Genomic DNA, 25,522 nt, shown 5'->3' on the forward strand with positions numbered 1-25,522 from the left:
CCTAAATACCAGGTGACTCTGCTACCCCCAAGCTGGGAGTCACTGGCAACAAGAGACTCAACAATGACCACCTCTAGGGTCTGTCTGAAATATGCATGTGCCACTCCCCTGCAGTGGACAGCTGCTGTTTGGGGCCACCGTTCAGCCTTCCCTGAGGACCTGACTTTTGTTGAGACTGTCCCTCTCCCTCCCACAGCCCATGGGTATCCAGGGGGCTGGCGTCCCACCACCCAGCTCGCCCCACACCCGGCCAAAATGATTGGAGGCACGACCCAGTTCTGACCAATGAGAGGACAGCGTTTATTTGCTGGAGGTGGGAAAGAAGTGTGAGAAAGAAGCTACACTACAGGGTGTGAAGGTGCTCCTTGCTGGAAGGTGCTCCTTGCTGGCTGTGAATGAGGGATTCAGTGGGAGCAGCAGGCAGCCATCTTTTGATCCTGAGGCGGCGGCCTGGGATGAAGCAGACACTGCAGAGTGCAGAGGGGAGGTAGGAAGAAACTGGGTATTTGGTAAAAGTGTTCATCTGTTGCCAATACCCCTGGACTTCTCAGTTTTGTAAACCAGTAAGTTTCCTCTATTGTTTAAACCAATTTCCTTTATGGTTAAACCAATTATTGGAAACCGAAAGCAGCCTAGCTAGTATAGTCCTTTTTGGATCAAAGTCTCACATTCACCTTTAGTGCTATTTAGAATTTCAACATAAACTTCCTGACTCAAAATAAATGAGAGCACTGGCAAGTCTATCACGAGCTGTCAGACCACACAGGCTCCTAAGCTGGCCCTGCCATTTGCTCCCAGCTCTCAGGTGGGGCCAGGAGCTTCTGTCTGCTCTTCAAAGCCTTCGCCCATTGGGCCTCAGTCTGTCTTCCCAGCCCAGGGACCCATGAGGCCCAGGCAGGAGGGCCTCACGCAGCGAGGTTGGCGGGGCTGGAGTGTCCTCCTATGCACATGGCTTACTTCCAGCCTCGACTGCCCTGGGTACCCTCCTCCAAGGAGCAGGTGTCTGGATGACATCTAGGGCCCACACACCAGGCAGGGTGGAAGGACCAGTGTCACCAGCCTCTGCTTCTGCCCCCTCCCTGGTATCCCAAGGTTTCCTCTCAGGCAGTGAGGGGTGTGCAAGGTCAAAAGTTCCTGTGCACACGTGGCGGGGGAGGGTCCGCTTCCACACCAGAGGAGAGTGCATGGTGTAGGGGTCTGGCTCTGGCACTGCATTGATCAGTGACCTCAAGCCAGCCACCCATCATCCCTAAGGAGCAAGAACGGCCTGTGTCCAGAGGGACAGAAGCAGAGGGGGTGCCCAAAAAAGAGCTGTGACAGGAAGGGCCAGGGCACCCCATCTCTGGGCCACGGTGGCCATTGCTTGCCTTTTGGCCTCAGTTTGTTTATGGAACACAAAGGGGAGGACTGCTGCAGACCCCCTCCCCCCGGGGCTAGGGTAAGGATGAAGGAAATTGAATGAGGTTTAAGGAGTGGCCCTCAGTGGGCAGAGTCAATGGCTGGGGACCAACATGGCACAGGGACTTGCCTGAGGTCACACCACAGAGCTGGGCGACGTTCATCCCCGACTCCCCAACCTGCTTTTCCCACGTCGAGTGCACACTGGCTGCAGCAGCTGAGGGGCCCAGGGCTGGCTGTCACTTGGCTTCCTGCCAATGCTGGACCTGCCAGAGGTCTGGAAAGGAGTCACTTGAGGGTTTATTCTCAGTGGGCTAAACACGAAATGCCAAAGCCCATCCCTCGGAACCTTCCGAACAGCCCCTCTCTCCTTCTCATCCTGAGGCACTTCTAGAAGCTGGCTGGACTTGGATTCTGGCTCCCCCACTTGACTGCTAGGAGCCTCGGCTGTCTCACCTTTTGTGCGAGGTGCGGGAGCAAACCCAGGTTCAAGTGCTTTGAATGGTGCCTGGCACCTAGCAAGAGCTGGGTACAGGTACCTGGGTACCTGCCAGCTATTATTATTATGAGCCAAATTGCAACATGAGAACACATTTAATGCTACATGCAGCTTGCAGCCTGGCCGGGCTCATCCCCACACTCCATGAATCCTATTTGGAGAACCCCTTCTCCATAGCTTCAGTGACTTCGGGGTGCAGGAAGCGGCTAGCTAATCGTTCGATGTCATCCAGGGTCAGGCGGCTCAGGGACCTCTCATAATCCTGAGGAGAGAAAGCCAGGAGGACTCAGAGATTGCCAGTGGGGGCACACAAGGGCAGGGGCTGGGAGCAGCTGGGGCAGGAGGGGTCTGCCCAGGCTAGCCTTCTCACCCTCTGTAGCTGATCCAGGACTCTGCTGGCATCTGCAGCACTGAAGTGGCGGGCCAAAACTTTGGCAATCAGCTGCCAGGCCGGTGGACGTGGGGGTGGGGCCTCAGCCAGTCTGCGGGCGGCACTTTCTTCCAGTAACACCTTTTCCAGAGGTTTGACCACTAGGTTGAGCTTGGAATTGGGCCCAATGCTGTAATCGGAGAGTCTTTTCCCATCTGTCAAAAAGAGATGGATGTAGTCTACCCACAGCGGTGGGGGGTGGACTCAAAGAGCTCTGGCATCTGGCTCAGGAGGTTCTGCCACCGACCCGAGGGTCAAGTGGCTGCCACCCCATCCATCACACTGCTACCCTGGCTCGGCCTGGACACCCGGTCCCCCGACTTCCTGCGGGGCTACCTGGGCGTCTCCTGTCCCAGTTACCTGCCAGGGCCTTGCCCTTGAACAGCAGCCGCTGCTGGCGCACGGGGACGTTCAGCTTCTCCGAGACCACATGTTTCAGCGTGGACACCAGCTCGTCTTCCGACACCTGGCCGGGCCGAAGGTGGGAGCGAGGGTTGAGCCCGCGGTCCCTGCTGAGGGCAGCTCTCCGGGCCTCCCGGGTGCGGCTGGCCCGCCCGCCCATCCCCGCCCTCGGCCCTGCCCAGCGCCTGGTGGGGGGAGGGGGTTGTGCGCTAGCCGGCCCAGCGGCGGGGACCCGGCGACGCTACCTGCAGGCTGCACTCGCGGCCCTGGAGCGCCTTCACCGTTAGCTGCATGTCGGCCGCGGCGGCGTCTAGTCCCGCGGGCGTGCACCCCAACCGCCCCCGCCGCCGCCCCGGGCGCGCGCCGGAACCGCCCGCCGCCGCCGGAAGCAGTGAGAGGGGCGCGCCCAACGCCCTGGCCCCTCCTCCGGTCCGCCCCGTCCCTGTCACCCCCGCGGAGGAGGAGTCCCCTCGTGGTCCCGCCTCACACACGCACCGGGACAGCCCAGGCTAACAGGTCCCCCACGGCGACGGTGCAGAATGGGTAGGAGGACCGAGTTGGGCCAAGTGGGCTTGATCTGGGAGCTTGCTCGCCCGCCTATGGCCTCACCCACCCTGAGTTCCCTGCCGGTTGGTGGAGCAGGTCTGTGCAGTCGCCAACTCACTGTCTCTCTGGAGTCCACAAAGGGCCCCGCCCTGCCACGCTTGCCCCACTGCCAAGGGGCCTTCTGCCCCCTCCTTTCTAGTCTGGGGGTGGAAAGCCAACTTAGTTTAGGAGCAGGCAGGGGAGCCAGACCTCCGCCCTCATTCTGCCGCCGCTCATTCTCTGACACAGAGGCCCACCTCTCACAGAGAGGGGATGAAAGGGAAGGAGGGCTGAGAGAGAAAGTCTGTGCATAGGTCACCATGTCACCGAAGCCGGTCCTCCACCCTGGCCCGCATCTACCCAGTCACACCCTTCCTACCCCCACACCCAGGCCCCAAAGGGCAAAGATCGGAAGGGACCGAAGCTTGCTTCTCTTTTATTGAAATATATTTTCTGGGCAGTGCCCACCTACCTAACTCAGCATGGCCTCTTTGGCACTGAAAGCTGGAGAATAAAAAACCAGTAAAAAAAATAAGCCTGGATTTTCTGACTGCATAGTGCATGAGAACTAAAGGCCTTTGGTACACAAGAACTGTGGGGACAGTGGGTGGAGGGTGGGGGCTAAGGGTGGCAAAAGCTTGACCCAGGGGCCTCAGGGAACTGGGCACAGGCTGCTATAGATGAAGTGGCCAATGACCAAGGCCAGCATCTCTGAGGTGCCACTCAGTGCTACAATAAAGGGGGCCTGGGAGGCGTAGTCAGCTTGAAGGCGGCGGAGGGACAGCTGCAGCATGGCCAAGGCCAGTAGGCTGTTCTGCACCCCTACCTCAATGCTGACTGTCCGCCGTTGGGCCACTGGCAGCTTTAGGCATATGGCCAGGCAGTAGCCTACCAGGAGGCCAACCAGGGGCACGGTGAGGCCCACCAGCACGATGGGCAGCCTGACATCTGCCAGGATGAAGACCCCCATGCGGTAGGCGAGGAAGAGGCCGCCCAGGAGCAGCACGAAGCTGAAGGGCTTGATGACTTGCAGCAACAGCTGGGAGAGCTTGGGGAGCTTGGACTTGATCAGCACGCCTGCTGCGATGGGGATGGCGACAAACAGCAGGCTCCCCAGGATCTTGGAGATGGGCACGTGGAGTGTTTCGTGGATGCTCAGCAGGTGGCTGTAGACAGCTGAGGACAGTGGCAGTAAGCAAGTGGCAGCCACTGTGGAGATGAAAGTCATAGAGATGGCCAGGGTGACATCCCCTCCCAGGAGGAGGCTGAAGAGGTAGCTTCCCCCGCCGCCAGGCGACGAGCAGGTGATAATGAGGCCCAGAGCAAGGACCTTGGGCAGCATGAAGACTTTGGCCATCAGGAAAGCATAGAAGGGCATGACTAGAAACTGGCCCAGGAGGCCCAGCAGCATGGGCTGAGGTCTCTGCAGGAGCCCCTTTAGAACCTCAAGCTCCACTTTGCACCCGAACGAACACTTGTTGACAAAGATAAGAGGCAGGAGCAGGTACAGTATTGGGTTCTCTGAGAAGTGGACCTGGTCAGCGCCACGGGTGGCAGGGGCCTCTTCGGCCGGCAAGACCTTGATGCAGAAATCTCTCCGCTCCTCGATCAGCACAGGTGGGGTCTCATGAGGATCCATGAGCTGGATGTGGAGTGGGGCTTGCCCGGGCAGGCCTGAGTGGATGCTCACCACAAAGCCGCCCCTGTTGCCCCAGGTTATGGCACTCACATTCTTGATGGTCAGCACCTCTGTGTCCAGGGAGGTGACTCTCAGCATGGGGTTGGCCCCTGACCCATTGCTCTGGCCCGGGTACTGGCTTGAGATCACAATGATGCCCTCGCTCTTCTCTGGGAATTCGAACTCCACCACAGAACCGTCCCCAATGCTCAAGTAGCGGCCCCCTGGCAGTGGCCCACGATGGCCCAGGGCCATGCTGACGTTGGCACAGGCTGCTCCCTGGGCCCCCCACGGTAGGCTGACAAGCAGCACGGCAGCCCTGAGCATGCCTAGGGAGGCTGTATAACCACTGCCACCTCCCAGGCCAGGCCATGACTGGGAGCTGCCCCTCCTAAACACCATGGCTCTTCCCAGAGGATGGTGTTCCTAGGCCCTCTGCAGCTTAGGAGAGCAGCCCTGCTGGTGCTTTTGGGTTGTCTTGAGAGGGGTCCATGGATGTGGCCTGTCCCTGTGCCGCCCTCCTTGATGGCAGAGCTCTTCCTGAGGAGAGAAGGGACACAGAGAGGTGGCTGGTAAGGGTGAGCAGTGGTGAGCCCAGGACCGTGGGGACCTGAAAGCTCACTGCTGAGAGACTCAGCAGGGCCCCCTGCCCCAAGCCTGGAAACAAAAAGGCAATACCTAGTGCTGGCCCTTGAGCGCCATTTGGCTGTCCCCTCCCCCAGCACAGCTGCCGTAAGCTTGCCATCCCTCACCCACAGGGGCCACCCACCAATAGGAGTTCTTGGTCAGCCTGCTTATACCTGCTGACCTCCCTGGGCTTGCCCCCAGCATGGTGACCCTCTGGAGATGTCCTGACATCAAGGGATTTGGGAGAGTCACTCCCAATCTTGTCACCACTAGCCTGCTCCCCACCAGCTTCAAGACACACTACAGTGGAGCCACATCGAGCAGTGCCACAACCAGAATGAAATCTCTGAAAGGCTGCCCAGCGATGACAAGGAGACTAGCCCGAGGAGAGCAAAGGGCGCTGATGGGAAAGATGGGCTCAGGCCAGATTGAGAGGCCGTCAGAGAGCAGGTGAGGGTGTTTAAGTGTCATCCATCAGGCAGAAAACAACTGGCAAAGTGGCGTGGGCAGTGGGTGACCATCAGGCCAAAGGCTGTTGTCCACAACTGACAAGCAGTTGTGAACAGTGCAGCTGTGGCTACCTGGCCTACCCTACCTGCTGACAGCAGTGTTGATTGGGGTCCTGGGAAGGGGAGCAGGTCCCCTCTCCCCAGGGAAGTTGCTGGAAAGGGCAGCAGGAGGGGGTCTGATAGGGCCACATGTCTGCTGGGGGGGGGCTTCTCCTCCTTTTCTCAGAGCTCCCACACCTCTTGTAGTCTGGGAATTTGAGCTCCTACAGCCGCTGTGTCACATCTGAGAGGCTTTGCTTGGAGTCCAGGGACTCCGCCCCATGCCCACATGCAATCCTGCCAGAGCCTGGAACTCCCAGTGGGACCTGGAATGTTTCTAGGGGGGTGGGCAGCCTCAGGGTGGAAAGAGGAGGTTCACCTACTTCTCAATTTGGGCGGCTACCACCCTATTGTCACATCACCTGAGGTTACCAGGGCAACTAGGATGGGGTCACAGTGGTTTTTCATCACTACTGTTGGTTGCCTCATGTCCTGCAGTGTCCCAGTCCTGGAAGAGGCCCCTGTCTCTCTAGAGCCTATCAGTCTTTGGCCCTGGTCTCCCTCATCTGAAACGGGGGAGCAGGAGTAGTAGGTGGACAGGGTAAGCAAAAGGCTCATCTGTGGGAAAGTCTCCCCTCTACCCCCCTGGGATGCCATGGCCTCTGCTGGTTTGGAGTTTGGGTCACTTACCCTGGAGGCTTTGATCCAGCCTTGGGTCCCACCGCTGAAGAGGAAGGCAGGAAAACCAGAGGGAGTATGAGGAACAAAGTGGAGGGGAGTCACAGGGAAAAGACGAAGGCGCACGGGACTTAAGCCACCGGGGTGGCGTGAATCAGTTCAGAAGGGAGAGGAGACTAAAGGCCATTCACCCTGTCCTTCCAGTACAGCTGGTGGCTTTGAGTCACGGCAAGAGGGGTCTGGCCCAGATCCCACACCATTTCTGCTTGAAGGGTTGGAACAGTTTGAACAGATATACCCCAAGGCAGGGAAGAGAACCCTGGGCCGGCCGCTTTCTCCACACCAGCTGACTGTTCGGTGTTAGAGCAGGTGTCAGTGCTGACCCGGGGCTCCTCCCTACCTGGGAGTCGGGAAGTTCTCGGATTGGTCACTAGCAGAGCTCGCTGCGAACCCGGGAGGGAGGGAGGGAGGGAAGGGGAGGCGCGCCTCTGCCGGGCTCGCGCCGCTGCTGGGCTCGCGCTGCCGCCCCGCAACTGACAGACCAGAGACCCGCCTGGCGGTCCCGGACTTGCGGCGCGGGAGCCCTCACGTCATTCACAGGCCCCGCGGCCGCCCCAGGCCTCACCAACACCTTCCACACCGGGCCTCGCCGCCCGCCCGGGCGAGCACGGAGCCGGGCCGGGGCCAGAGGCCGCTTTCCGCCCGCCCTTTCCGGCCCGAGGCCCTCACCTGCCGCTACAGCCCCGGAGCTCGGCGCTGGCGCCAGCGCCTGCCGGGCCGGCGGACGCTTGCGAGCTCGGCCCGCCGGGGCCCCGCCCCACTAGCCTTCGGCCCCGCCTTCGGCTCCGCCTTCAGTCCCGCCTCACGCGCTCGCTCCACCTCCACCACCGCGGCCGGCTAACCTCTCGCGGCTGTGGCAGGTTTCAACCGGATGTGACGTATCCGGGAGCGAAAAGCCGGCGCAGGCGCGCGACACTGGCCAGCTTCCGGGTCGCAGTTGGTCGTCGCTGGGCGTGGCTCCCAGCGGTGATCGAGCTTTGGTTCGGAGTCGTCTGTGATCACCGCTGCTGGGGTGACCGGCTTCTGGTAGGGGCCCCAGTCATTCCCAAACATTCTGCGACCTCTGGGGGCAGTGGGACATAGGCTTAGCCGTTAGCAGAGCTGGGATGCCCGGACTCAGGGGACCCGAGGGCTGAGTCTGACCAACCCAGACTCTGGGTCCCAGGCTCGGTCTAGTTCCACTTTTCTTCGTTCAAGAATTGGCCGAGCGTCCGTTTGCACACTGTGGAACATCAGTGGACTTGTTCACCTTTCAAAACTATTTGGCGCCACCAGCAAGGTCCGGAGGCTTCACAGAAAAGGAGCGCAAATACCTGGCATCAGGATGGGCAAAAAGGTGGTGAGGGAAGACAGTGAGCAAGTGGAGAGTCGAAGGGCATTTGCATTCAGTCTGCCAGTGGGTCAGTGGCTACCCACTGCTCGGGAAGAACCTCCTACGGCTGTGATGGAGGCCACTGGTCCCTAAAGTTGCAGGTACTTGCCCCCGTGAGGTGCGCAAGACACATCGTTGAGAATGTTTTAAAAAAAAAATCCAAAACTCTACTTTTAACTTTTTAAATAAATAGTAATTTTAGTAATTTTAATAAAAATCTATTAACTTAAACTTATTTAAATACATTTTATTTTAAAATTTATATGTGTGTTTTATAAAGTTCAGATTAGTACATGCTTATGATACATAAGCAGATATACACATGGTGGCGATGCATACTCAAGAGGGTTTGATTTATGTCGGTGATCAAAAACCTTCAGAGGCCATAGCTCTAGGCTGTTCTTTAGCCTCAAACGACCAGTAAGGCATAAACCATTTGTGTTTGTGGACCTGGTGTCCTGGAACTTTGGCACTGTCCCTCTCAAATGGCGTTGAGGGGTCCTGATGGGAGCAGGCTGGCACAAATGAGACGGCTGGCCTTGGCACATGCTGCATTGAAGACTGCAGTCTGCAAAAGGGTGGTGGGGGTGGGGCTGTCCCAGGACAGGGTAAAGCTGGCCCGGGGGAGGAGGGGAATGTGTCCAGGGGAAGAACCAGGGAAGGGAAACCTAAAAGATGTGCCCCCTGGAGGAAACCTGCGTTTTTATATAACAGCTGAATGGGAATTGGTATCGGGGGTCAAGGAGAGCAAATGCAGTCAGAAGGCTGCTCCCCATTATCATCAATCACTACAGCCTTCCCTGAAAAGCCAGAGTGGGCTGCTGGGGTGTCTGACATGAGGGAATTTGGAGGCCTTCTTTGCAGGGAAAAGGGATAGCTAAATTAAAGGCAAGAGAATGTTCGTAGTTTATTTAAGGAATTAATAATTTACCCCAGAAGAGGAGGAAGGACTCAACAGAAAAGTCAAGGATACCTAGTTTCAAAAGAAAAGTCATCTAGATTGAGACAACAGACTGAACATGATAGTCACAGCCAAAACAACATAAATGCCCTTCATATGGGAGACCTGCCACCGTATTATGTAATAGGGTCACAGTGGTGAGCATGAGAGGAATGCTTACCCTCTGCTGTCCAGGCAGATGCCTCCAGGAATACTATGTGGTAAATAAGGAGGCAGGGAAGGCATATTCTATGCAAGCACAGGATGGGATGCATTTGGTATTTACAGGAAAGTATAGTGCCTGCCCAGCATCAGGTTACAGCACCTCTTTCCTTTGGAGAACCATCTCTCGTCCACTCTTGGTACACAAAGTTTGCACGTGGATGACCCCGAACTGTGGCCTCTGGGGAGGGCACATGCCCAGGTGTAGCCAGTCAGAGCCACACAGACTGATGCAAAGATAAACCCATAATCCAGTCTGGACCAATGGGAGTTAGTCCCCAGGGACTTGTACTGGCACTATTGGGAAGGTGGGACCTTTTTTTTGGCTGAGGGGACCTAAATTGGGATCTCTACTATTATTGCCCATACATGGGGGAGACAGCATATTTGAAAAGGAATCATACAGAGAAAAGCAGATCCAAGAGACGGAGAAAGCCCCTGTCCTAATGACATTATTGGAGCTAGAATCACTGGGAGCTTTGGGGTGCCTCACAGGAACAATAAGTCTCCCTCCTGTCATGACTTACTTATGTTTGCTTATGCTACTTTGAGTCGGGATTCTGGCACTTGTAACCGAGGAGTCGTAACACCTAAAGGGCAGGGTGGGGGTGGGGGTGTTGGGGGACATCCTGGCAGAGGACTGCAGGATAAAGCTTGACCTTCACTTTGGGACGTCAGGCAGACTGCTCCACGCCACCATCAGCTTCCGAACGTGTGTGAGGCCATGGGGGATAAATCTGGCTCGCTGTTTCCATCCGTGTGACTCTGGCGATCCCCAGTGAGGGCACAGCCTCGTGAGGAGTTAGGGGCCATCACTGGGGCTCACTCCCACATTGCCAGCACGTAACGGTGCCTGGCCCAGGGTGGGCACTTGGGGGTCAGGCAGTCACAGCAGTTGAGAGGTACAGTGGGGCCTACATGCCTCCCAGTCTTGTAATACAGACCTTCAATGAGGTTCTGTTGCATTTGATCACTGTGGTAGCCTAATGGATACACTGGGGTTCACTTATACTATTCTACTTTGAAGAATGCTTGAAATTTTCTATAAGAAAAGGTTTAAAAAACGAACATATGTATGATTCTATAATGGTAGATACACATCATTATACTACATTGGTCATACCCACAGACTGTCCGACACAAGAGGGAACCCTAATGTCAACTTTGGGCTTTGGGTGATATAAGTGGGGGTTGGGTATGTATGTGGGAACTCTCTGTACTTTCTGCTCACATGTAAAGTGCTTGGCACAGGGTCAGGCTGGGTGTCAGCTTCCATGATCACCATCTCCCGGGCAAGCAGCCTGGGCCCTCCTTGTGTCTCCGCTTCCCTGACCCTTCCCGGTCTTGGCATCACAACCAAAGCCTCTCCCTCCTGGGCTATCCCCAGGGCCTCCCATCCCTCTTCTGCCTGCTCCTTAAATCTTTTGTTTCTCGACACTGTGCTTCTACTCTGGCAGCACTGAACTCCTAGAAGGCAGAGGCTCAGGAAGCCCGCCTCCAGAGCAGGACTCGTACGTACGTCTATCATCACCCTGGCCACGGCCCTCTCGAGGCTGCCGGGCTGGCACCCCGATTCTTCACATCTAGGAAGTCCAAAATGCCTTCTCTCCTTTTTCTGACCCCAGACCACTTCTGCGCCCCCCGGATGTGGTATTCTAGCAAAACTCCTAACAGTTTCTTGCTGGTTCTTGATCAATGAAGGGAAGTATAACTGTTATCTGTGAGAAATGTCAAATAGCCCCTGTACTTGGCCCTTCACAGACCTGAGTTCAAAGGCATCCAAAGTTGAGTGCTGCAGAAAGACACACTAGCTCTCCAGGGAGGCTGGGTGTAGTGGGGAGGCACTCGGACTGGTTTTAATCCTCACCGGTGTCCTTACAGGCCTGTGCTGTATCCCAGGGAGTCGGTGGGTTTCCTGTGACCCCATTGAACAGGACTCTTCCAGGCAAGGGATCCGGCTGCCAGCTGGGGAGCTGCTCCACTCACCCATGAGTCACAGCTCAGCCCAGTGGCAGGAGCCCTGGAGACAAAGGCTGTCTGCTAAGGCCACAGCCTTAGGGGGACAGTTCGGCTGAGTCTCTGGGACATGTCCCCCTCCCCCCCAGGACAATGCTACCCCTGACTCCGCACTGAATGCACTTCATTCCACTGGGGGTACCAATTTATTAAGAATTCATCTAGGAGGCGGATCATCTGACAAACAGGACCACCACCCACTGCACTAGGGACCTTGATCATGCTTGCTACCTTACCGCCCAGGCCAGCCAGACTCCAAGGCCGTCCCTTCCTGCAGAGAGCAGGGCAGGAGGCCGCCAGGTCCCCTGCTTCAGCTGGCATGGGGACACCATGGCTTTCACAGGTGTGGCTCACCAAAAGGAATCACACTGGAAACAGGACTAGCCTGCAGAGCAGTAAGCAGCTCTGGGATGAAAAGGTTCTAGAACAGTGGTTCTCAACCTGTGGGTCGCGACTCCTTTGGGGGTTGAACGACCCTTTCCCAGGGGTCGCCGGGTACTCGTCTGTGGGCGTATCTGCATGTGGGCCTGGAGACGGATAGAGGAGCGGTGTCTCGGTTCCTAAGACCATCGAAAATATGTGTTTTCCGATGGTCTTAGGCGACCCCTGTGAAAGGTTGAGAACCACTGTTCTAGTAGGTGCCTCAACCAGCTGGCTATGCAGTGAGGGGGCGAGCACCCAGGGCCCTGTGGCTGGAGGTGCTTGGGAATTGTGTGGGGGGCTGACCAGGGAAGGAGGCTTTAGGAAAAGAAGATGGGCTCCTGGGCTCCCCTGACAGAGCACGATGGGGCTGGCCCTTGTAGCCACTCCCTCCCCCCCCTCCCCCACCAGTCACGCCCCAGTCACCAGTCACCACCTTGGAGCCCTGATGTGTTGGGGCAAGAGTGCACCCCTGGCCGGGTGTGGTGTCGGGCCTCGGCCCTGTGCTGGTGCCGCTGCCGCCACCTCCAGGGTCAGGCACACACAGCCTTCCTCAGCCTGGTCCTCATGCTCGGCCGGCTAGCTGGCCGTGGTCTTCCTCGGGATACAGCCTTCCATCTCCAGCGCCTCGGGCCAGCCTTCGTACTTATTGGTGTGCTTACTGTTCTTCACGTGCTGCGGGGTTGGGGGGGCAGGAAGTCACAGCTTCAGCCCTCAGGCACAGGGGACAGACAGAGCTTTCAGTTGCCTTGTGCTGGTCAACCAGCTGTGCACTCTCATGGCACTCGCCCCCTCTGTCTGTTCCAGCGCCTGGATTTTCTCATCTAAAAATGGCAATAGCTGCACTGGCCTGCCCCCCATCACAGGTGGAGTGTGTGTGTGTTGGGAGGTCAACTTCTCTGCACTTCTGTGGGCCTGGCACATACCAGGAAGGTAAGGAGGGAGTATGTGTGTGTCTCCGCCTTTACCCACCCAGCCCACACGGAGCTGCTGGAAGAGCAAGGTCAGAGGGAGTGCTTCTTCTTTGCGGGCTAAGCTGCTCTGTTGGTAGCCAGAGCCTTCTAGAAACCACTGTAACAGCCTGTTTGTCTTGTCCTGCAGTGCGAAGCAGGGCTTGGGGACACCATGGTTTTCACAGGGCTAGGAGCCTCCCAAAGATAAGGATGGCATCTGGGGCTTGCCAGCCTCTCCCACAGGGCCTGACACATGTGGCCCCAGAGGAGCAGCCAGCCAATGGCAGCTAGGGCTGGTGGGAGAAGGGCATGCAGTGTGAATTGGGGTGCTGGGTTATGGGAGGATGGGACAGGACCAAGCATCCTGAAGATGTCTGGGAGAAAAGTTTTTTAGTTGTGAGTCTTGCCAATGTGAAAGCTTTGCACTTTAAAGACACTTTAGGGTGAAATCCATACAGGACAGGGAAGGTCAAAGTTACTGCCTCGCCCTAGGCAGACCAGGAGGGGATGAGGGCTGCCCCTCCTGTAGGGGTGCCGGAGCAGGATTTAGGGAAGCTGCAGCATGAACAGAAGGGGATCTCACGGGATGCAGGCAGAAGGGGCAGGACAGCTGCCCTGGGCTGGGAAGCAGAGGTGCCAAGCTCTCCACCCATACCTGCTCAAAGGGGCTCTTGTTCTGCACACCCTTGGCCCCCACAAACACCCAGCTGTCCCGGAAGGCCAGTTCCTTGACGTTCTTGCTGCCCAGATCACTGAAAAGCTTCCTGGTCTCTTCATTCATCCTGCCGTACAGAAGGAAGAGATGTGAGCCATCACCATCAGAGAGCGAGGCTGAGGCTGGCCTTGGCAATCACTTACTTGGTGGCTGGGTCATCGTAGGATGCCACGAACACCAGGGTGCCTTCGTGCAGTGGCCGGATAAACTTCAGCAGCTCGTTGACATCTGGGGGTACAGGTCCCACTAAACACAGAGCATCAGGCACCACTGAGCACCCCCTACACCAACCCCTGTCCTCCAAACCAGGACACATAAAGTAGGGATCCGGCCAGGGACACACCTCACCAAGGGTCAGCAAGTGAGTACAGGGACAAACGGGTTTAAGAAGCCAGGGCCATCCCCATGACCTGTCCCTCCCCCTGCCTTTTCTAAACCCACCGAAGTGCTTGAGAAGCCCCCAGTGAATGGACAGAGAGAGAGAGAGAAGCCTTTCATAGGAAGGACACCCAGTTGCGATGCTGCACAGTCAAAAATTGGGAGGCCATGGCATCCACTCACCTCCTGCCCACATGTCGAAGGCCCGGGCCTCGATGAGCTCACCGCTGACCCCTAGGTCAAGTGGGAGATGGAATCCTGCTGGGCAAGTTGCCAGGGAGCTCCACCCTACCACCTGGGTTCCCCCAGACTAGGTTCACCACATGGCATGGTCACGGGGTGCAGCCCTTCTGGAAGCTTTTCAAAAAACCCCCCATATCCATGCCAACTGTGCCCCTTGTTTAGATAGCTGCATCCCACCCAAGGCTGCAGAGCTTCTGTCTTGCATTTGAGGCCCTGCAGGAACTCCCCACGAAGCACCCTTCAACTTCCAGGAGGCTTCTATTTCTTTACTGCTACCATGCTTTCGTTCATTCGGTCACTTATGTGGAGCCTTCAGCTAGCACAGACCCCTGACCCACCTTCCTGCGAATTTCTGAGGGGCGGGGAGAGCCAAACAAACACCCGAATGAGAAGCAGGTCACGGAGGAAGGCAGCAGGTCACAGCAGGGCTCTAGTTTCCTGGCCCGAACTGACCCCCCATCACCGGGACTCACCGTTCACCAGGGCAATGTTCAGTCCACGGCCCACGTTGTCCTTGACACTGCTCATGAGCCTGCAGGGGGACAAAGCCCTCAAGTGGCACATCTGCTCTGCTCTCCCTCCCTTGGCCCTTGCAGACCCAGCTTCCAACCCCCATTCCCTCCCCCACCTTCCCCTGTGCACCCCAGGGGCTCACATCTTGTCCTCAAGGCAGATCTTAGGTCCGATGACATTGGCAGCGCCGCTGACCATGCGGAAGGCCAGGTGCTCTTCAGGACATGGCTGGGGCAGGCCGCACTTGTACTTCCTGGCCCGTGGCTCTGGGCGGGGACAGCGGGGGTCACCCAAGGTCTGAGAGGGGAGGTCAGGACCAGCCCACAGGGAGGAATGAGTGACCACATAGCAGGGGACCAGTGTGGGGAGGGTCCATGGCTCAGGCCAAGGACAGGGACATTTGCACAGACACTCTATCTGCTGGGGCTGGCCTCAGGGCAAGATGACAGGGACCTCAGGGAGGCTTCTCTGCCACTGGTGGGAGAAGAGAAAGAAGGAGCAGCTGGGAGGGCAACTACATAGATTAGGGCACAGCCAGACAGATTGCTGAACTGAGCAACTGATTCTCACAGGGCGGAGGTGGGAGGACAGGAGGAGGATGGCCTCTGTCACAGGTTGAATTGTGTCCCCACAAAAGATTTGTTGAAGTTCTAAATCCCAGTACCTCATAATGTCACCCTATTTGGAAATAGGGTCATTGAAGATATAATTCGCTCAAATGAGATCATTCTGGGGTAGGGTAGCCATAAATTCAATGACAAGTATCCTTATAGAGAAGAGAAGACACAGACATGGAGAAGGACACGTGAAGACAGGGGCACAGACTGGAGTGATGTGGCCACGAGCCAAGGGACGCGTGGGCCCACCAGAAGATGGAAGAGGCAGGAAGGACCTTCCCCTAGAGCAGGGGTCGGCAAACTTTTGAGATGGAAGAGACGCCAGGGGTCGGCAAACTACGGCTCGCAAGCCACATGCGGCTTTTTGGGTATGTACATGTGGCTCTGCAGTAAAATTGAAAATGAAAATAAAACTATCATAGTTTCGTTTATAAAAATTTTAAAGGATATTCACATAATTGTGATTATGTAAAAATATATCTACAGCTCTCGAATAATTTTTAAATTGTTGTGAGGGACAGAATTGGCTCTTCCAGGGGTTGGCAAACTTTTGAGAAGGAACGTACCCAAAGAGCCGCATGTGGCTTGCGAGTGGCAATTTGCTGACCCCTGGTCTAGAGCCTTCGGAGGGCATGGCAGCCCCAGGAAATCGATACATTTTGATACCAGGAATTGGGGCGCTGCTGTAACAAATCCCTAAAAATGTGGATGGGGCTGTGGAACTGAGTAATGAGTAGAGGCTGATGAATTTTGAGGTGCATTTAAGAAAAGGCCCAGATTGCCTTGAAGAGACTACTGGTAGAAATATGGACGTTAAAGGTGATTGTGGTGAGGGCTCAGAAAAAAGAGAGCAGAGCACTAGAGAAAGCTTCTACCATCCTGGAGAATACATATGTATGATGACCAGAATGTTGCTGCAAATGTGCATGTGAAAGGCTGTTCTTGTGAGATCGCAGGTGGAAATGGGAAAGGCCATCCTTGTCATAAAGTGGCAAAGAGCTTGGCTGAATTGTGTTCTCTTGTTTTGGGGAAGGTAGAACTTGTAAATGCTGAACTGGGGTATTTCACTGAGGAGATTTCCAAGCAAAGTGTTGAGGGCACAGTCTGGTTTCCCTGGGACCATCTCACAGTAAGTTGTGAAAGGAGAGAACAGAGAGAAAGGAATTGTTAAATATAAAGGAACCAGAACATGAAGATTTGGAAAATTCTAAGCCTAATCATTTTACAAAAAGTGAGAAAGCATGCTCTGGAGAGAACCCAAGAGGGTGGCCAGACAATTGTTCACTAGAGAGCGGAGCTGTGTGACTTGTGGATGCACTCAACCATGTCAGTGGAAGCTGGGCCTAGAGATGGGGTTATCCAGGGAAGACCTGGAGGACCCTCTTGTCTCATAGCTTAGATAAACACTAATGAACTGCACAGGGGACCAACCAGGTTTTTGAGAATTTTATAACACCAGAAACACTGCCGGCCTGGACTGAAAGGATCAGAGAAAGGATGGAAGGAAGGGTGACTCTGAGCGAAGAATGGTGGCTGCACAGGCCCAGAGGGTAGGACCATCCCCTCCATTCCAAAAAGCACCATCCCCCTGAACCGGTAGGCCCAGAGGACAGAGTATTGGGCCACAGAATATTTTTCTCAGGCCTCAAAACCTAATGGAATTTGCCCCGCTGGGTTTCGGGCTTGTTTGGGACTGGTGACCCCTTTATTCCTTCCAGTATCTCCCTTTTGGAATGGGAATATCTATATATGCCTGTCCCACCAGTATATTCTGGAAGCAGGTTACTTGCTTTCTCTGTTCACACCATGTAACCACCTCTAGCAGGCTGTGATAGCTGGTTTGGGGAGGGATAAATGGAGAATAGAAACCCTGGGGGACTAGGGGCAGGCAGGGGTGTCACAAAAGTAGTATGAGGGGCCCAGGGGATGAGCAGGGAGGTGACGGGAGCCTTACCTGCCGTCACTGAGTTCTCTGGGCCTGTGGGTAGAGAATTGTTTCTGTTAGCAAGGAGGCCCCCTGGGGCCTGCAGCACGGCAGCCTGGCACTACACCATGAAGTCAAGGTGGTGGGGCACCAGGCTCAAGGGCCAAGGGCTAAGCCAGGCTGACCTTGGCATGTTTCTGCTCAAGTCTAAATGATGTTCAGATGCAAAGCTCCCTGCTCCAGGAAAAGGATAAACTGGAACTGGAACAGCACCTAGGTGACCCGTCACCAGTGATGGGTGTAGAGTCCCCTCCCCATCTCAGAGCTCAGTGGAAAGCCGGCAAGGAGCGACCAGGACATCAACCTCAATGTTTAGCAGATGTCCCCCTGCCCCTCACTTGGGCCCCACCGACTCCAACTGGGCGCAGAATTCTAATCAGTGGGGATTGGCTTTCCCGGCTGAATCCACTGGGTGGTAGGGGAAAGGCTGTGCTGGGTGCCAGGAGACAGACTGAGGGCAGCTAGACGTGGCCTGCCATGGAGAGACAGAAAGCCCACCCCCACCCTGAGCTTCAGCCCGCAGGCCCAGCTGGCCGCCCTGATGATCTCCACGGCGAGGCAAGGAAGAGTCCCACACTTACTGATGAAGAGTTGCTGGATGCGAGGAAAGCCATGGCCAGGCCCACCCAGGAGGATGCTCACTACGATCCAGGTGAGGCCCACAGTGACAACCAGGGCCACGATTCGGAGGGGGCCTGGAGGCAGGACAGACAAGGCAAGGCCACTCAGATGCTGGTGAGGTCCAAGTAACCCTCTCATGACCAGATCTCTCCGTCCACTTGGGAAGAAGTGACCAGAGGACAGGAAGGGGGAGACCTGTCGCCATCCACCAGGCCGGAGAGGGGGAATCTGAGTTCCAACTCCAAGGCTCTCGGCTTGGTTCTCCCTGGCAAGTGTGGAGGGGCCTTCCTGAACTCACTGCTCAAGAGGGCCCCAGCACTCCCTCGGGAGCCCCCTAACTTCCTGCCTCTGAGGCTGCCGATGTATTTGTGTCCCACCCACCCCGTCCTCTTTTTTTCCTGTTATGACATAGGAGGAGGACCCTACTCCTTTCGAGGCCAGTCACCTGCTGTGAGCTGGACCCCGAGCTCTCCTCCCTGCTCAGGTTTCTTGTAACAGCCATCATTCCATCTTAGTCTTTCTCTTCTATTTTCAACATGCCCCCTCGTAAGAAAGCACAGAAGGAAAAACCCTCCTTCAGAATCACATTCCATGCGCTGATCTCTCTCCCCTCCCTTCCTCTTTTCCGTCAGCGCCTCCAAAGTCACCTCCGCTGGCTCTTTCCATAATCTCACCTTCCACTCTCTCTCAACCTACTCCAACCTGGCACTGCCTCCATCACCCCACCAAAACAGCTTGTTGCCAAGGCCACCCTATGACCTTCTTGGTGTCAAGTCCCCGGGTCGCCTGTCAGCCCTGATCCTCCTTGACCTCTCCGTTACCTGCCCAGGCCCTCCTGTTGGAAACAATTGTCCGCTGGCTTCCAGGACAGCACACTCTGACCCTGTCTGGACACTCCTCGTCCTCCCTGCTTGGGTCGTCCTCCTGTACCCTCCCCTGCAAAGCTAGACTTTTCTGTCCCAGGCTGCCTTCTCTGCCTATACTCTACTCTCCTCCTTCTAACCTGCCTATAGGTGCTCTTATCTACTCCTGGCCTTGAATGAACTCTCAGGGAGCAGTGACTCTATTTTCTTGCCTCAGCCTTGAGGCTACACCCTCCCAGTCAGTTCCTTATTAGCCCGCTCCACTGGAATATATTTACAATGCTGCAATCTTAGCAGGTCTGAACTCCAATTTTTGAGTTCTGCTCTCCACCCCCAAGCTGTCCCTCCCCAAGCCATCTTCATCTTCGGTGTCCAGCTGCGGGGTTGGATATGAACCCGGGCTAGCACCGGGTTCATATCCAACCCCACAGCCACTTTAGTCAGTTTCTCCTCTAAGGCCACGGCTTCCGCACCCTGCCCCTCTCCATCCAGCCCCAATGCTCCCTGGAACCTCTCTCCCACAACTCATTTTCCAAACAGCGGACAGTTATCTGAGTTGGGAGAAACTGACTATCCCAATCCTCATCTCACAGCTTGGGGAGCTGAGATCTTCAGAAGTTAAAAGATTTGTTCAAGGTCATAGAAATAGTGCTTGTGCAGAGTCCTCCGTTTCCCAAAGCAAACCCAGTGGTCCACCTGGGACCCTCCAGGCACAGATCTCTGGACACCTGGGCCTCCAGCTGGGTCCGTTTTCCAAATCCCTCCGGTTCACTGTGGAAGCCACCCACCTGCCAACCTCATGTCCGCTTCTCCCGCTGGGTTCGGGCCGCCGGCAGGTGCACAGTTTGGGGACCGTGCGCTCTGGAGGCAGCAAAGCAGAAGAGCAGGTTTGGGTGGGGGTCAAGGATCAGCCAATGCTGGGCCGCTGCTGCGGGATGGGCGCGATCCGTGCACCAACTCGCTCGTCCAAACACCTGGCTAGGCTCTTCGGGAATGCGGAGAGAAGCCCTGTCCAGACAGCAGAAGCCTCAGAAACCCGTTCGCTCACGATCGATTGTGTCCACGGGAGCCTCTGGGGCTAGGAAATGGTTCTTTCGGACATGGGCCCCTCCAGTGTGAAGCTCTGAGCTCAGGACGTCCCTCCGTGCCCGGGGGACAGCGACGCGGGCTGGGCTGGACGGAGACTTGCCTGGCCGTAGGAGATACGAGCTCAGTCGGGGGCAGCCCTGTCAGGCCTGCCGCCCAGCTCTGCTCCACGAGGGGAGGAGAGAGCTACCGCAATTCAGCCCCACAGGCCCGGCAATGGCGGCCCGGGGCGGGGCCACAGCCTGCCAGCACCACCCCGGCTTTGGCCTAGGGCTGTGCCTCTCAGAACCCCAGGTTAGGGGGGACCAGCGAAGGCCCCGCCCCTGGCCCTGCAACCCCGCCTTCACTTTTTGCTCCAGCCGCTGAATGGGAGGGGCCGCGTCACCCCGCCTCTGACGTATGCTCAGGCGGATCTGGCCCCACCCCTGACCCCACGTATGTCCCGCCCCAGAAGTCTCCCATCAGAATCCTGTTTGGTGGGAGGTTCCAGCTTCCTAAACTTGGAGGGCTGGGGTTAGGTAGGTGCCCTATTATCAAATTTCTTTTTTTTTTGAAGTTTTTTTTCCCCAATTACAGTTGACATTCAATATTATTTTACATTAATTTCAGGCGTACAGCATAGTGGTTAGACATTTATATAATTTACAAAGTGATTCCTGAATTAGTTTAGTACCCACCTGTCACCATACATAGCTATTACAATATTATTGACTATATTCCCTACACAGTACTTTACATCCTTGTGGTGACTATTTTTAAAACTACCAATTTGGGGCCGGCCGAGGGGCGCGTTGGTTAAGAACTGGCTTGGGACGCCAGAGGGCCCCGGTTCGGATCCCACATATGAGGGCCAGTGACACTGCCCTCCACAGCTAAGATGCTGAACAACAGCTCAACCTGGAGCTGGGCTGCTGTGAGTCGCCAGCGACGGCGTAGTCTGCAGCCCCTGTGGCAGTGGGTTGCTATGGGCTACTGTGTGTAGCCAGCAGCTGCTGTGTGTAGCCAGCAGCTGCTGTGAGCGGCCGTCCAGAAGCCGGCGATTGAGCTGCCTCGCCCAGGAAGAGCGCAATGATGGTGCCAACTTGGGCCAGTGAAGCAACGTCCTCCACAACTAGACTGAAGAACAAAAAAAAACAACAGCAACTTGTCTGTTCCCCTTCCCCCAATTCTCCAGCACTGTTCCCCTTCCCCCAATTCTCCAGCACTGTTCCCATCCCCCAATTTCCCAATGAAAAAAAAATCTTAAAAAAAAACAACTACCAATTTGTATTTCTTTCTTTTTTTTTTTAAAAAAAGATTTTATTGGGGAATTGGGGGAGGAGAACAGTGTTGGGGAATTGGGGAGGGGACCAGTCAAGTTGTTGTTCTTCAGTCTTCGTTGTAGAGGGCGCCAGTCGCCATCTGGCTGCCTATCTGCAGCTCCTGGCCTCTAAGCTCAAGGTGCTGTGTTCAATCTTAGTTGCGGTTGGGCGTAGCCACCATCCCATGCGGGAGTCAAACCTGGCAGCCTTGTTGTTAAGAGCACACGCTCTATCCACTGAGCCATCTGGGAGGCAACTCAGCTCAAGGTGCCAAGTTCAGTCTTAGTTCCGGGTTGGGCATAGGTAGCCCACCATCGAACAGGCAATCTTGTTGTTACACCAGCTGAGCCATCCTGTCACCTGCTGGCAGCTCAGTGACAGCTCATCTCAGGCTCAGCGTCACTGGCCTATGTGGGAATCGAACTGGCACCCTGTTGCTCAGAGCTCGCGCTCTTAAGCCAATGCTTCACCAACTGAGCCGCTTGGCCGGCCCCAATTTGTACTTTTTTTTTTTTAAGATTTTTATTGGGATATTGGGGGGATGGGATCAGCACTGGGGAATTGGGGGAAGGAGAACAGACAAGTTGCTGTCGTTTTGTTCTTCAGTCTAGTTGTGCAGGACGTTGCTTCACTGGCCCAAGTTGGCACCATCATTGCGCTCTTCCCGGGAGAGGCAGATCAGTCACCAGCTTCTGGACGGCCGCTCACAGCGGCTGCTGGCTGCATACGGTAGCCCATGGCAACCCACTGCCACAGGGGCTGCAGCCTACGCCGTCACCGGCGACTCACGGCAGCCCAGCTCCAAGTTGAGCTGTTGTTCAGCATCTTAGCTGTAGAGGGCAGTGTCACTGGCCCTCATATGTCGGATCCGAACCGGGGCCCTCTGGTGTCCCAAACCAGTTCTTAACCATTGTGCCACTCGGCCGGCCCCAATTTGTACTTCTTGATCCCTTCAGCTCTTTCACCCCCTGCGGTCAGATTTCTGAAGCCTAGGAAGAGGTGGATGGATCTAGGGCATAATTAGAAATTGTTTTAAAGTTGCTGTATGTGCCTTTTAGAAACTTGGAGGTACAGATGAGCATACATGTGAAGACACCAGGATGTGATGAGCCAGAGACAATGAGATGGAGCCTCAGCCTTCTGACTGATGCCTTTCGAATCGTGTGATTTCTAGATGGAAGCCTGTTCACAGTATCCCATGTTGCTCTGATAATGGGAGGGGAAAATTCCTGCCTGCTTCTCTAGTCTCCCTCAGGAAGGCGTCCCTGACAGCGCCCAATGCACTGGGAGAGCTGGGGCCACACCTGTCAGCTGGACCCATCTTTCTGAAGGGCAGCAGCTGGATGACATGGGAACCACAGAAATACCTGTGCCCCTTGATCCGGCGACCCCATTTATGGAAACCTTCCTAAGGAAAGCATCCAAAATACAGAGAAACCTTATAGAGCCAAGCAGTGACCGGCTTTTGGTTAATATCCAGTAGCTTCTGCACTGGCATACACAACACTCTCATTCTCCTTAACAAGATCACAGCATTCAGTTTCAGGATACTGCTGCCGCAGCAGGGGTTGGTATTTGGGCTTTGTCATGGAATCTGGGATTAGAGATAATGCTGACCATTTGCCAAACTGTCTCATATTTGTGGGTACTGAACCTTGGGCACCATGTCCCCCTCAGGGGTCTTTCCTGCAATGCTGGTCTTTGTGGTGCCCACTAGAGGGAGCTCCCAGTAACTCACACTCGTGAGTTCCAGCCAGGCATGGGGTATCTGCCAGACTGGTAGTTCTTAAGCAGACAGTGTTTACATCTGATTCACAGCAGGCATTTTGGAAAGGTTGGTTTAATGAGTCCCCTTGATGGTCCAGAGGCACATCCACCATCCCTAGGTGACCACATGAGTGAGTGGCCAGAGGCCTGGAATTCTGTTCCAGGTCTGCCGTGCCTCGTGGGGCAGCCTCGTACAAGTTCCTTATTTTTTCTGGGATTGTTTTCCAATGGGAACATAGAGAGGATTAGACCCTCATGGCCCTGCCCCAGTGCAGGAAACCAGCGTGAGGTAGCAGAGAATGACTCCTCTGGGCCCTTCCGCCTGTGTCCCAGTGTGGCTCCCATAGCTGAGGTGCCAGTTGACTGGTTTTCCTTGGGTCCTCATGTCTCTGCCTCAGTGGAGGCACCCAGACCTGAGGTGACAGTTGATGCCATCAACCAATCCCTCATTCCCCTCTCTCAGTGTAGACACCAACTGTTGGGTTGTCAGTTGATGGTAATCATATGGGCCTGCGTGCTTCTGCCCCAGAGCAGGTACGTCCTTCGCAGAGTGGGCACCCAGAGCTGAGGTGACAGATGGTGGCCCTCAAATCTGTGTTCAGTGTAGGCACCCAGAGCTCAAGTGACAGCCGACTGTCTTCACCTGGAGCCTCTTGCCTCTACCCTAAATTAGGCAACCAAATTTCAGGTGACAATTGAATGCCCTCATCTGAGGCCATCTCTGCCGCAGTGTAGGGGTCTAGAGCTGAGGTGACAGTTGACTTCCCCCACTTAGTCCTTCATGCCCCTGTCTACATTTAATGACCCCTACTGAAGAGCTGAAGTGACGGCTGAATGTCTCAATGGCTTTTCATTCCCCTTTCTCGTGTAGGCACTAAGATCTGGCTTTCACAGTTGACTGTCCTCACCTGGGCTGGGCTTTCATGTCTGCCCCTGTGCAGGCACCCAGTGTGAAGTGATAGTTGATGGTCTCCAATTGGGTCCTTATGTCTCTGCCTGGTCCCTCACTCTCCTTTCTGGTGTAGAGATCAGTATCGGGGCTTTCAGTTGATGCTGTCACCTGGGCCCTAATGTCTCTGACTTGTGCGGCTACACAGAGCTGAGGTGGCATTTGCGTGCCCTCGTGTCTCTGCCCCAGTATAGCTCCCATCACTGAAGTGTTACTTGTGTGTGTCTTGGGTCCTCATGCTCTGCCTCAGGGTAGGGACCCAGATCTGAGGTAACAGTTGAATACTCTCATCTGTCCCTCATGTCCCTACTCGAGGTTAGGCATCAATAGCTGATGTGAAAGGTGACTCTCCACTCCTGGGCCCTTAAGCCTCGCCCTAGTCTGGGCATCCAGAAGTTAAATGTTAGTTGCAAGTCAAAGCCTGGACCCAGTGCCTCTACGCTGGTGTAGGCACCAGAGCTGAGGAGACTGTTGGCTGTCCTCACATGGCCCTCCTTCTCTGTCCCAGTGTAGAGATTTCATACCAGTTGAAAGCCCTTATATATACCTCAGCACCAATGCCACCACCCAGAGCTGAGGTGACAGGTGTCTTTCCTCACCTGGGACCTGCTGCACCTGCCCCAGTGTAAGCACACAGATAGGAGGTGACAGATGTCTTTCTTCACCAGGTTTGTCATCCTTGTTCCCCATTGTAGGGCCCCAGAGCTGAGGTGGCACCTGTCTCGATTCAGCGAGGCCCTAAGGTCTGTGTCACAATGTATTCACCCAGAGATAAGGTGACAAGTGACTGTCTTCACCTGGTCCCTCAAGCTTGTGCCTCATTGTAGGTACCCAGAGTGGAGGTAACAGCTGAATGTGCCTACCGGGATCTCATGCCTCTTCTCCATGGCAGGCTCCTAGAGCTGGCATGACAGTTGACTGTCCTCATCCGGGCTTTCACCTCTTTGTTCTTCATAGGCACCCAGAGGTCAGGTGACAGTTCCATGTCCTCACCAGTGCCCCAGTGTAGCACTCAGGTCTGAGGTGTCAGGTGACTGCCCTCATGCCTCTGTCACAGTGGAGACCCTCAGAGCAAGGTCACTTCGGGAGGTCCCTACAGTGCCCCCTCCCTGCTCACACATGGCCATCATGTGCTGAGGGCCCAGGAGCTGGGTCCCTCTTCCACTTCAGGCTCCCATTGTGGCCCCTACCTGGATCCTCCCACACTTCTTGGAGTGTCCCCCTAGGTGACGCCATGCTAGCAGGTTTCCCTGGGGGACCTGGGCATCTGGGAGGACTAATTCCAGTACACAGCTCTACTAGGTACCCTGAAGTCTGTAAACGTCTGGGGCAGGGGCGCTGGGCACGAAGACCCCCACGGGGTCAGGAAGGGTCCCTGCATCTTCTTTATTAGCTTTTACCCCTGAGGGTTTGATGTCCTTCCCAGGTCCGTATTTTGAGGATTTGAGATTATATGACTGAGCCAAGGCGGATGGGGCTTTAAGTGTCTTCCCCCGGAGCACAGAGGACGGCACCCTCTGGTGGTTAGCAGGGGAAGGTGCAACCGCGACTTCAGGGACCTGCTCTGCCTTCTTCTAGTCACCATCTCTGGGCCTGTTGCTCTTGCCATCCCGGGCCTTTTGCAAAGCCCCATCGCAGCCATGTAGCTGCACCTCAG

The 25,522-nt window shown here is 55.6% G+C and overlaps 3 protein-coding genes across 8 annotated transcripts; all 3 read right to left on the reverse strand.

The window, feature by feature from the left end:
- Window positions 1–279: 279 nt before the first annotated feature.
- UBL4A (ubiquitin like 4A) lies at window positions 280–3,125 on the reverse strand. Its single transcript, XM_019633654.1, has 4 exons — window positions 2,975–3,125; window positions 2,688–2,793; window positions 2,268–2,482; window positions 280–2,159 (listed from the first exon to the last, which is right to left on the reverse strand). The coding sequence occupies exons 1-4, from the start codon at window positions 3,020–3,022 to the stop codon at window positions 2,049–2,051; spliced, it is 480 nt and encodes a 159-aa protein (XP_019489199.1). The 5' UTR covers window positions 3,023–3,125; the 3' UTR covers window positions 280–2,048.
- A 609-nt stretch (window positions 3,126–3,734) lies between these two features.
- On the reverse strand, window positions 3,735–7,766 carry SLC10A3 (solute carrier family 10 member 3). 3 transcript variants are annotated; one of them, XM_019633659.1, is made up of 3 exons: window positions 7,748–7,766; window positions 6,858–6,891; window positions 3,735–5,532 (listed from the first exon to the last, which is right to left on the reverse strand). In XM_019633659.1, exon 3 carries the CDS (start codon window positions 5,392–5,394, stop codon window positions 3,967–3,969), a length of 1,428 nt encoding a protein of 475 aa, XP_019489204.1. In that variant the 5' UTR covers window positions 5,395–5,532; window positions 6,858–6,891; window positions 7,748–7,766; the 3' UTR covers window positions 3,735–3,966. The 3 variants fall into 3 exon arrangements, with proteins under 3 accessions (XP_019489204.1, XP_019489203.1, XP_019489205.1); XM_019633658.1 differs by lacking the exon at window positions 7,748–7,766 and adding an exon at window positions 7,575–7,638; XM_019633660.1 differs by lacking the exons at window positions 6,858–6,891; window positions 7,748–7,766 and adding an exon at window positions 7,575–7,612.
- A 4,247-nt stretch (window positions 7,767–12,013) lies between these two features.
- FAM3A (FAM3 metabolism regulating signaling molecule A) lies at window positions 12,014–20,199 on the reverse strand. Of its 4 annotated transcripts, none has more exons than XM_019633684.1 (9): window positions 19,551–20,199; window positions 17,860–17,973; window positions 17,249–17,272; window positions 14,820–14,943; window positions 14,638–14,696; window positions 14,105–14,155; window positions 13,687–13,771; window positions 13,484–13,610; window positions 12,014–12,550 (listed from the first exon to the last, which is right to left on the reverse strand). In XM_019633684.1, the coding sequence occupies exons 1-9, from the start codon at window positions 19,561–19,563 to the stop codon at window positions 12,455–12,457; spliced, it is 693 nt and encodes a 230-aa protein (XP_019489229.1). In that variant the 5' UTR covers window positions 19,564–20,199; the 3' UTR covers window positions 12,014–12,454. The 4 variants fall into 4 exon arrangements, with proteins under 4 accessions (XP_019489229.1, XP_019489228.1, XP_019489227.1 ...); XM_019633683.1 differs by having other exon boundaries at window positions 13,687–13,789; XM_019633682.1 differs by having other exon boundaries at window positions 14,105–14,179.
- Window positions 20,200–25,522: the final 5,323 nt, after the last annotated feature.

Source organism: Hipposideros armiger, unplaced genomic scaffold (assembly GCF_001890085.2).
Source record: "Hipposideros armiger isolate ML-2016 unplaced genomic scaffold, ASM189008v1 scaffold_1368, whole genome shotgun sequence".
In the NCBI taxonomy this organism is placed as follows: domain Eukaryota; kingdom Metazoa; phylum Chordata; class Mammalia; order Chiroptera; family Hipposideridae; genus Hipposideros; species Hipposideros armiger.

What these genes read in the sequence shown, in the direction of transcription:
- UBL4A (XM_019633654.1), bottom strand. Translation starts at nt 3,022, where the DNA reads ATGCAGCTAACGGTGAAGGCGCTCCAGGGCCGCGAGTGCAGCCTGCAG. An exon ending in GCCGCGAGTGCAGCCTGCAG is followed by an intron (nt 2,794 to 2,974) that starts GTAGCGTCGCCG and finishes CGGCCCGGCCAG; the next exon opens with GTGTCGGAAGACGAGCTGGT. An exon ending in CAAGGGCAAGGCCCTGGCAG is followed by an intron (nt 2,483 to 2,687) that starts GTAACTGGGACA and finishes TCTTTTTGACAG; the next exon opens with ATGGGAAAAGACTCTCCGAT.
- SLC10A3 (XM_019633659.1), bottom strand. Translation starts at nt 5,394, where the DNA reads ATGGTGTTTAGGAGGGGCAGCTCCCAGTCATGGCCTGGCCTGGGAGGT.
- FAM3A (XM_019633681.1), bottom strand. An exon ending in ATCTGCCTTGAGGACAAGAT is followed by an intron (nt 14,697 to 14,819) that starts GTGAGCCCCTGG and finishes GTCCCCCTGCAG; the next exon opens with GCTCATGAGCAGTGTCAAGG. An exon ending in CTTCGACATGTGGGCAGGAG is followed by an intron (nt 13,790 to 14,104) that starts GTGAGTGGATGC and finishes CTCTGTGTTTAG; the next exon opens with TGGGACCTGTACCCCCAGAT.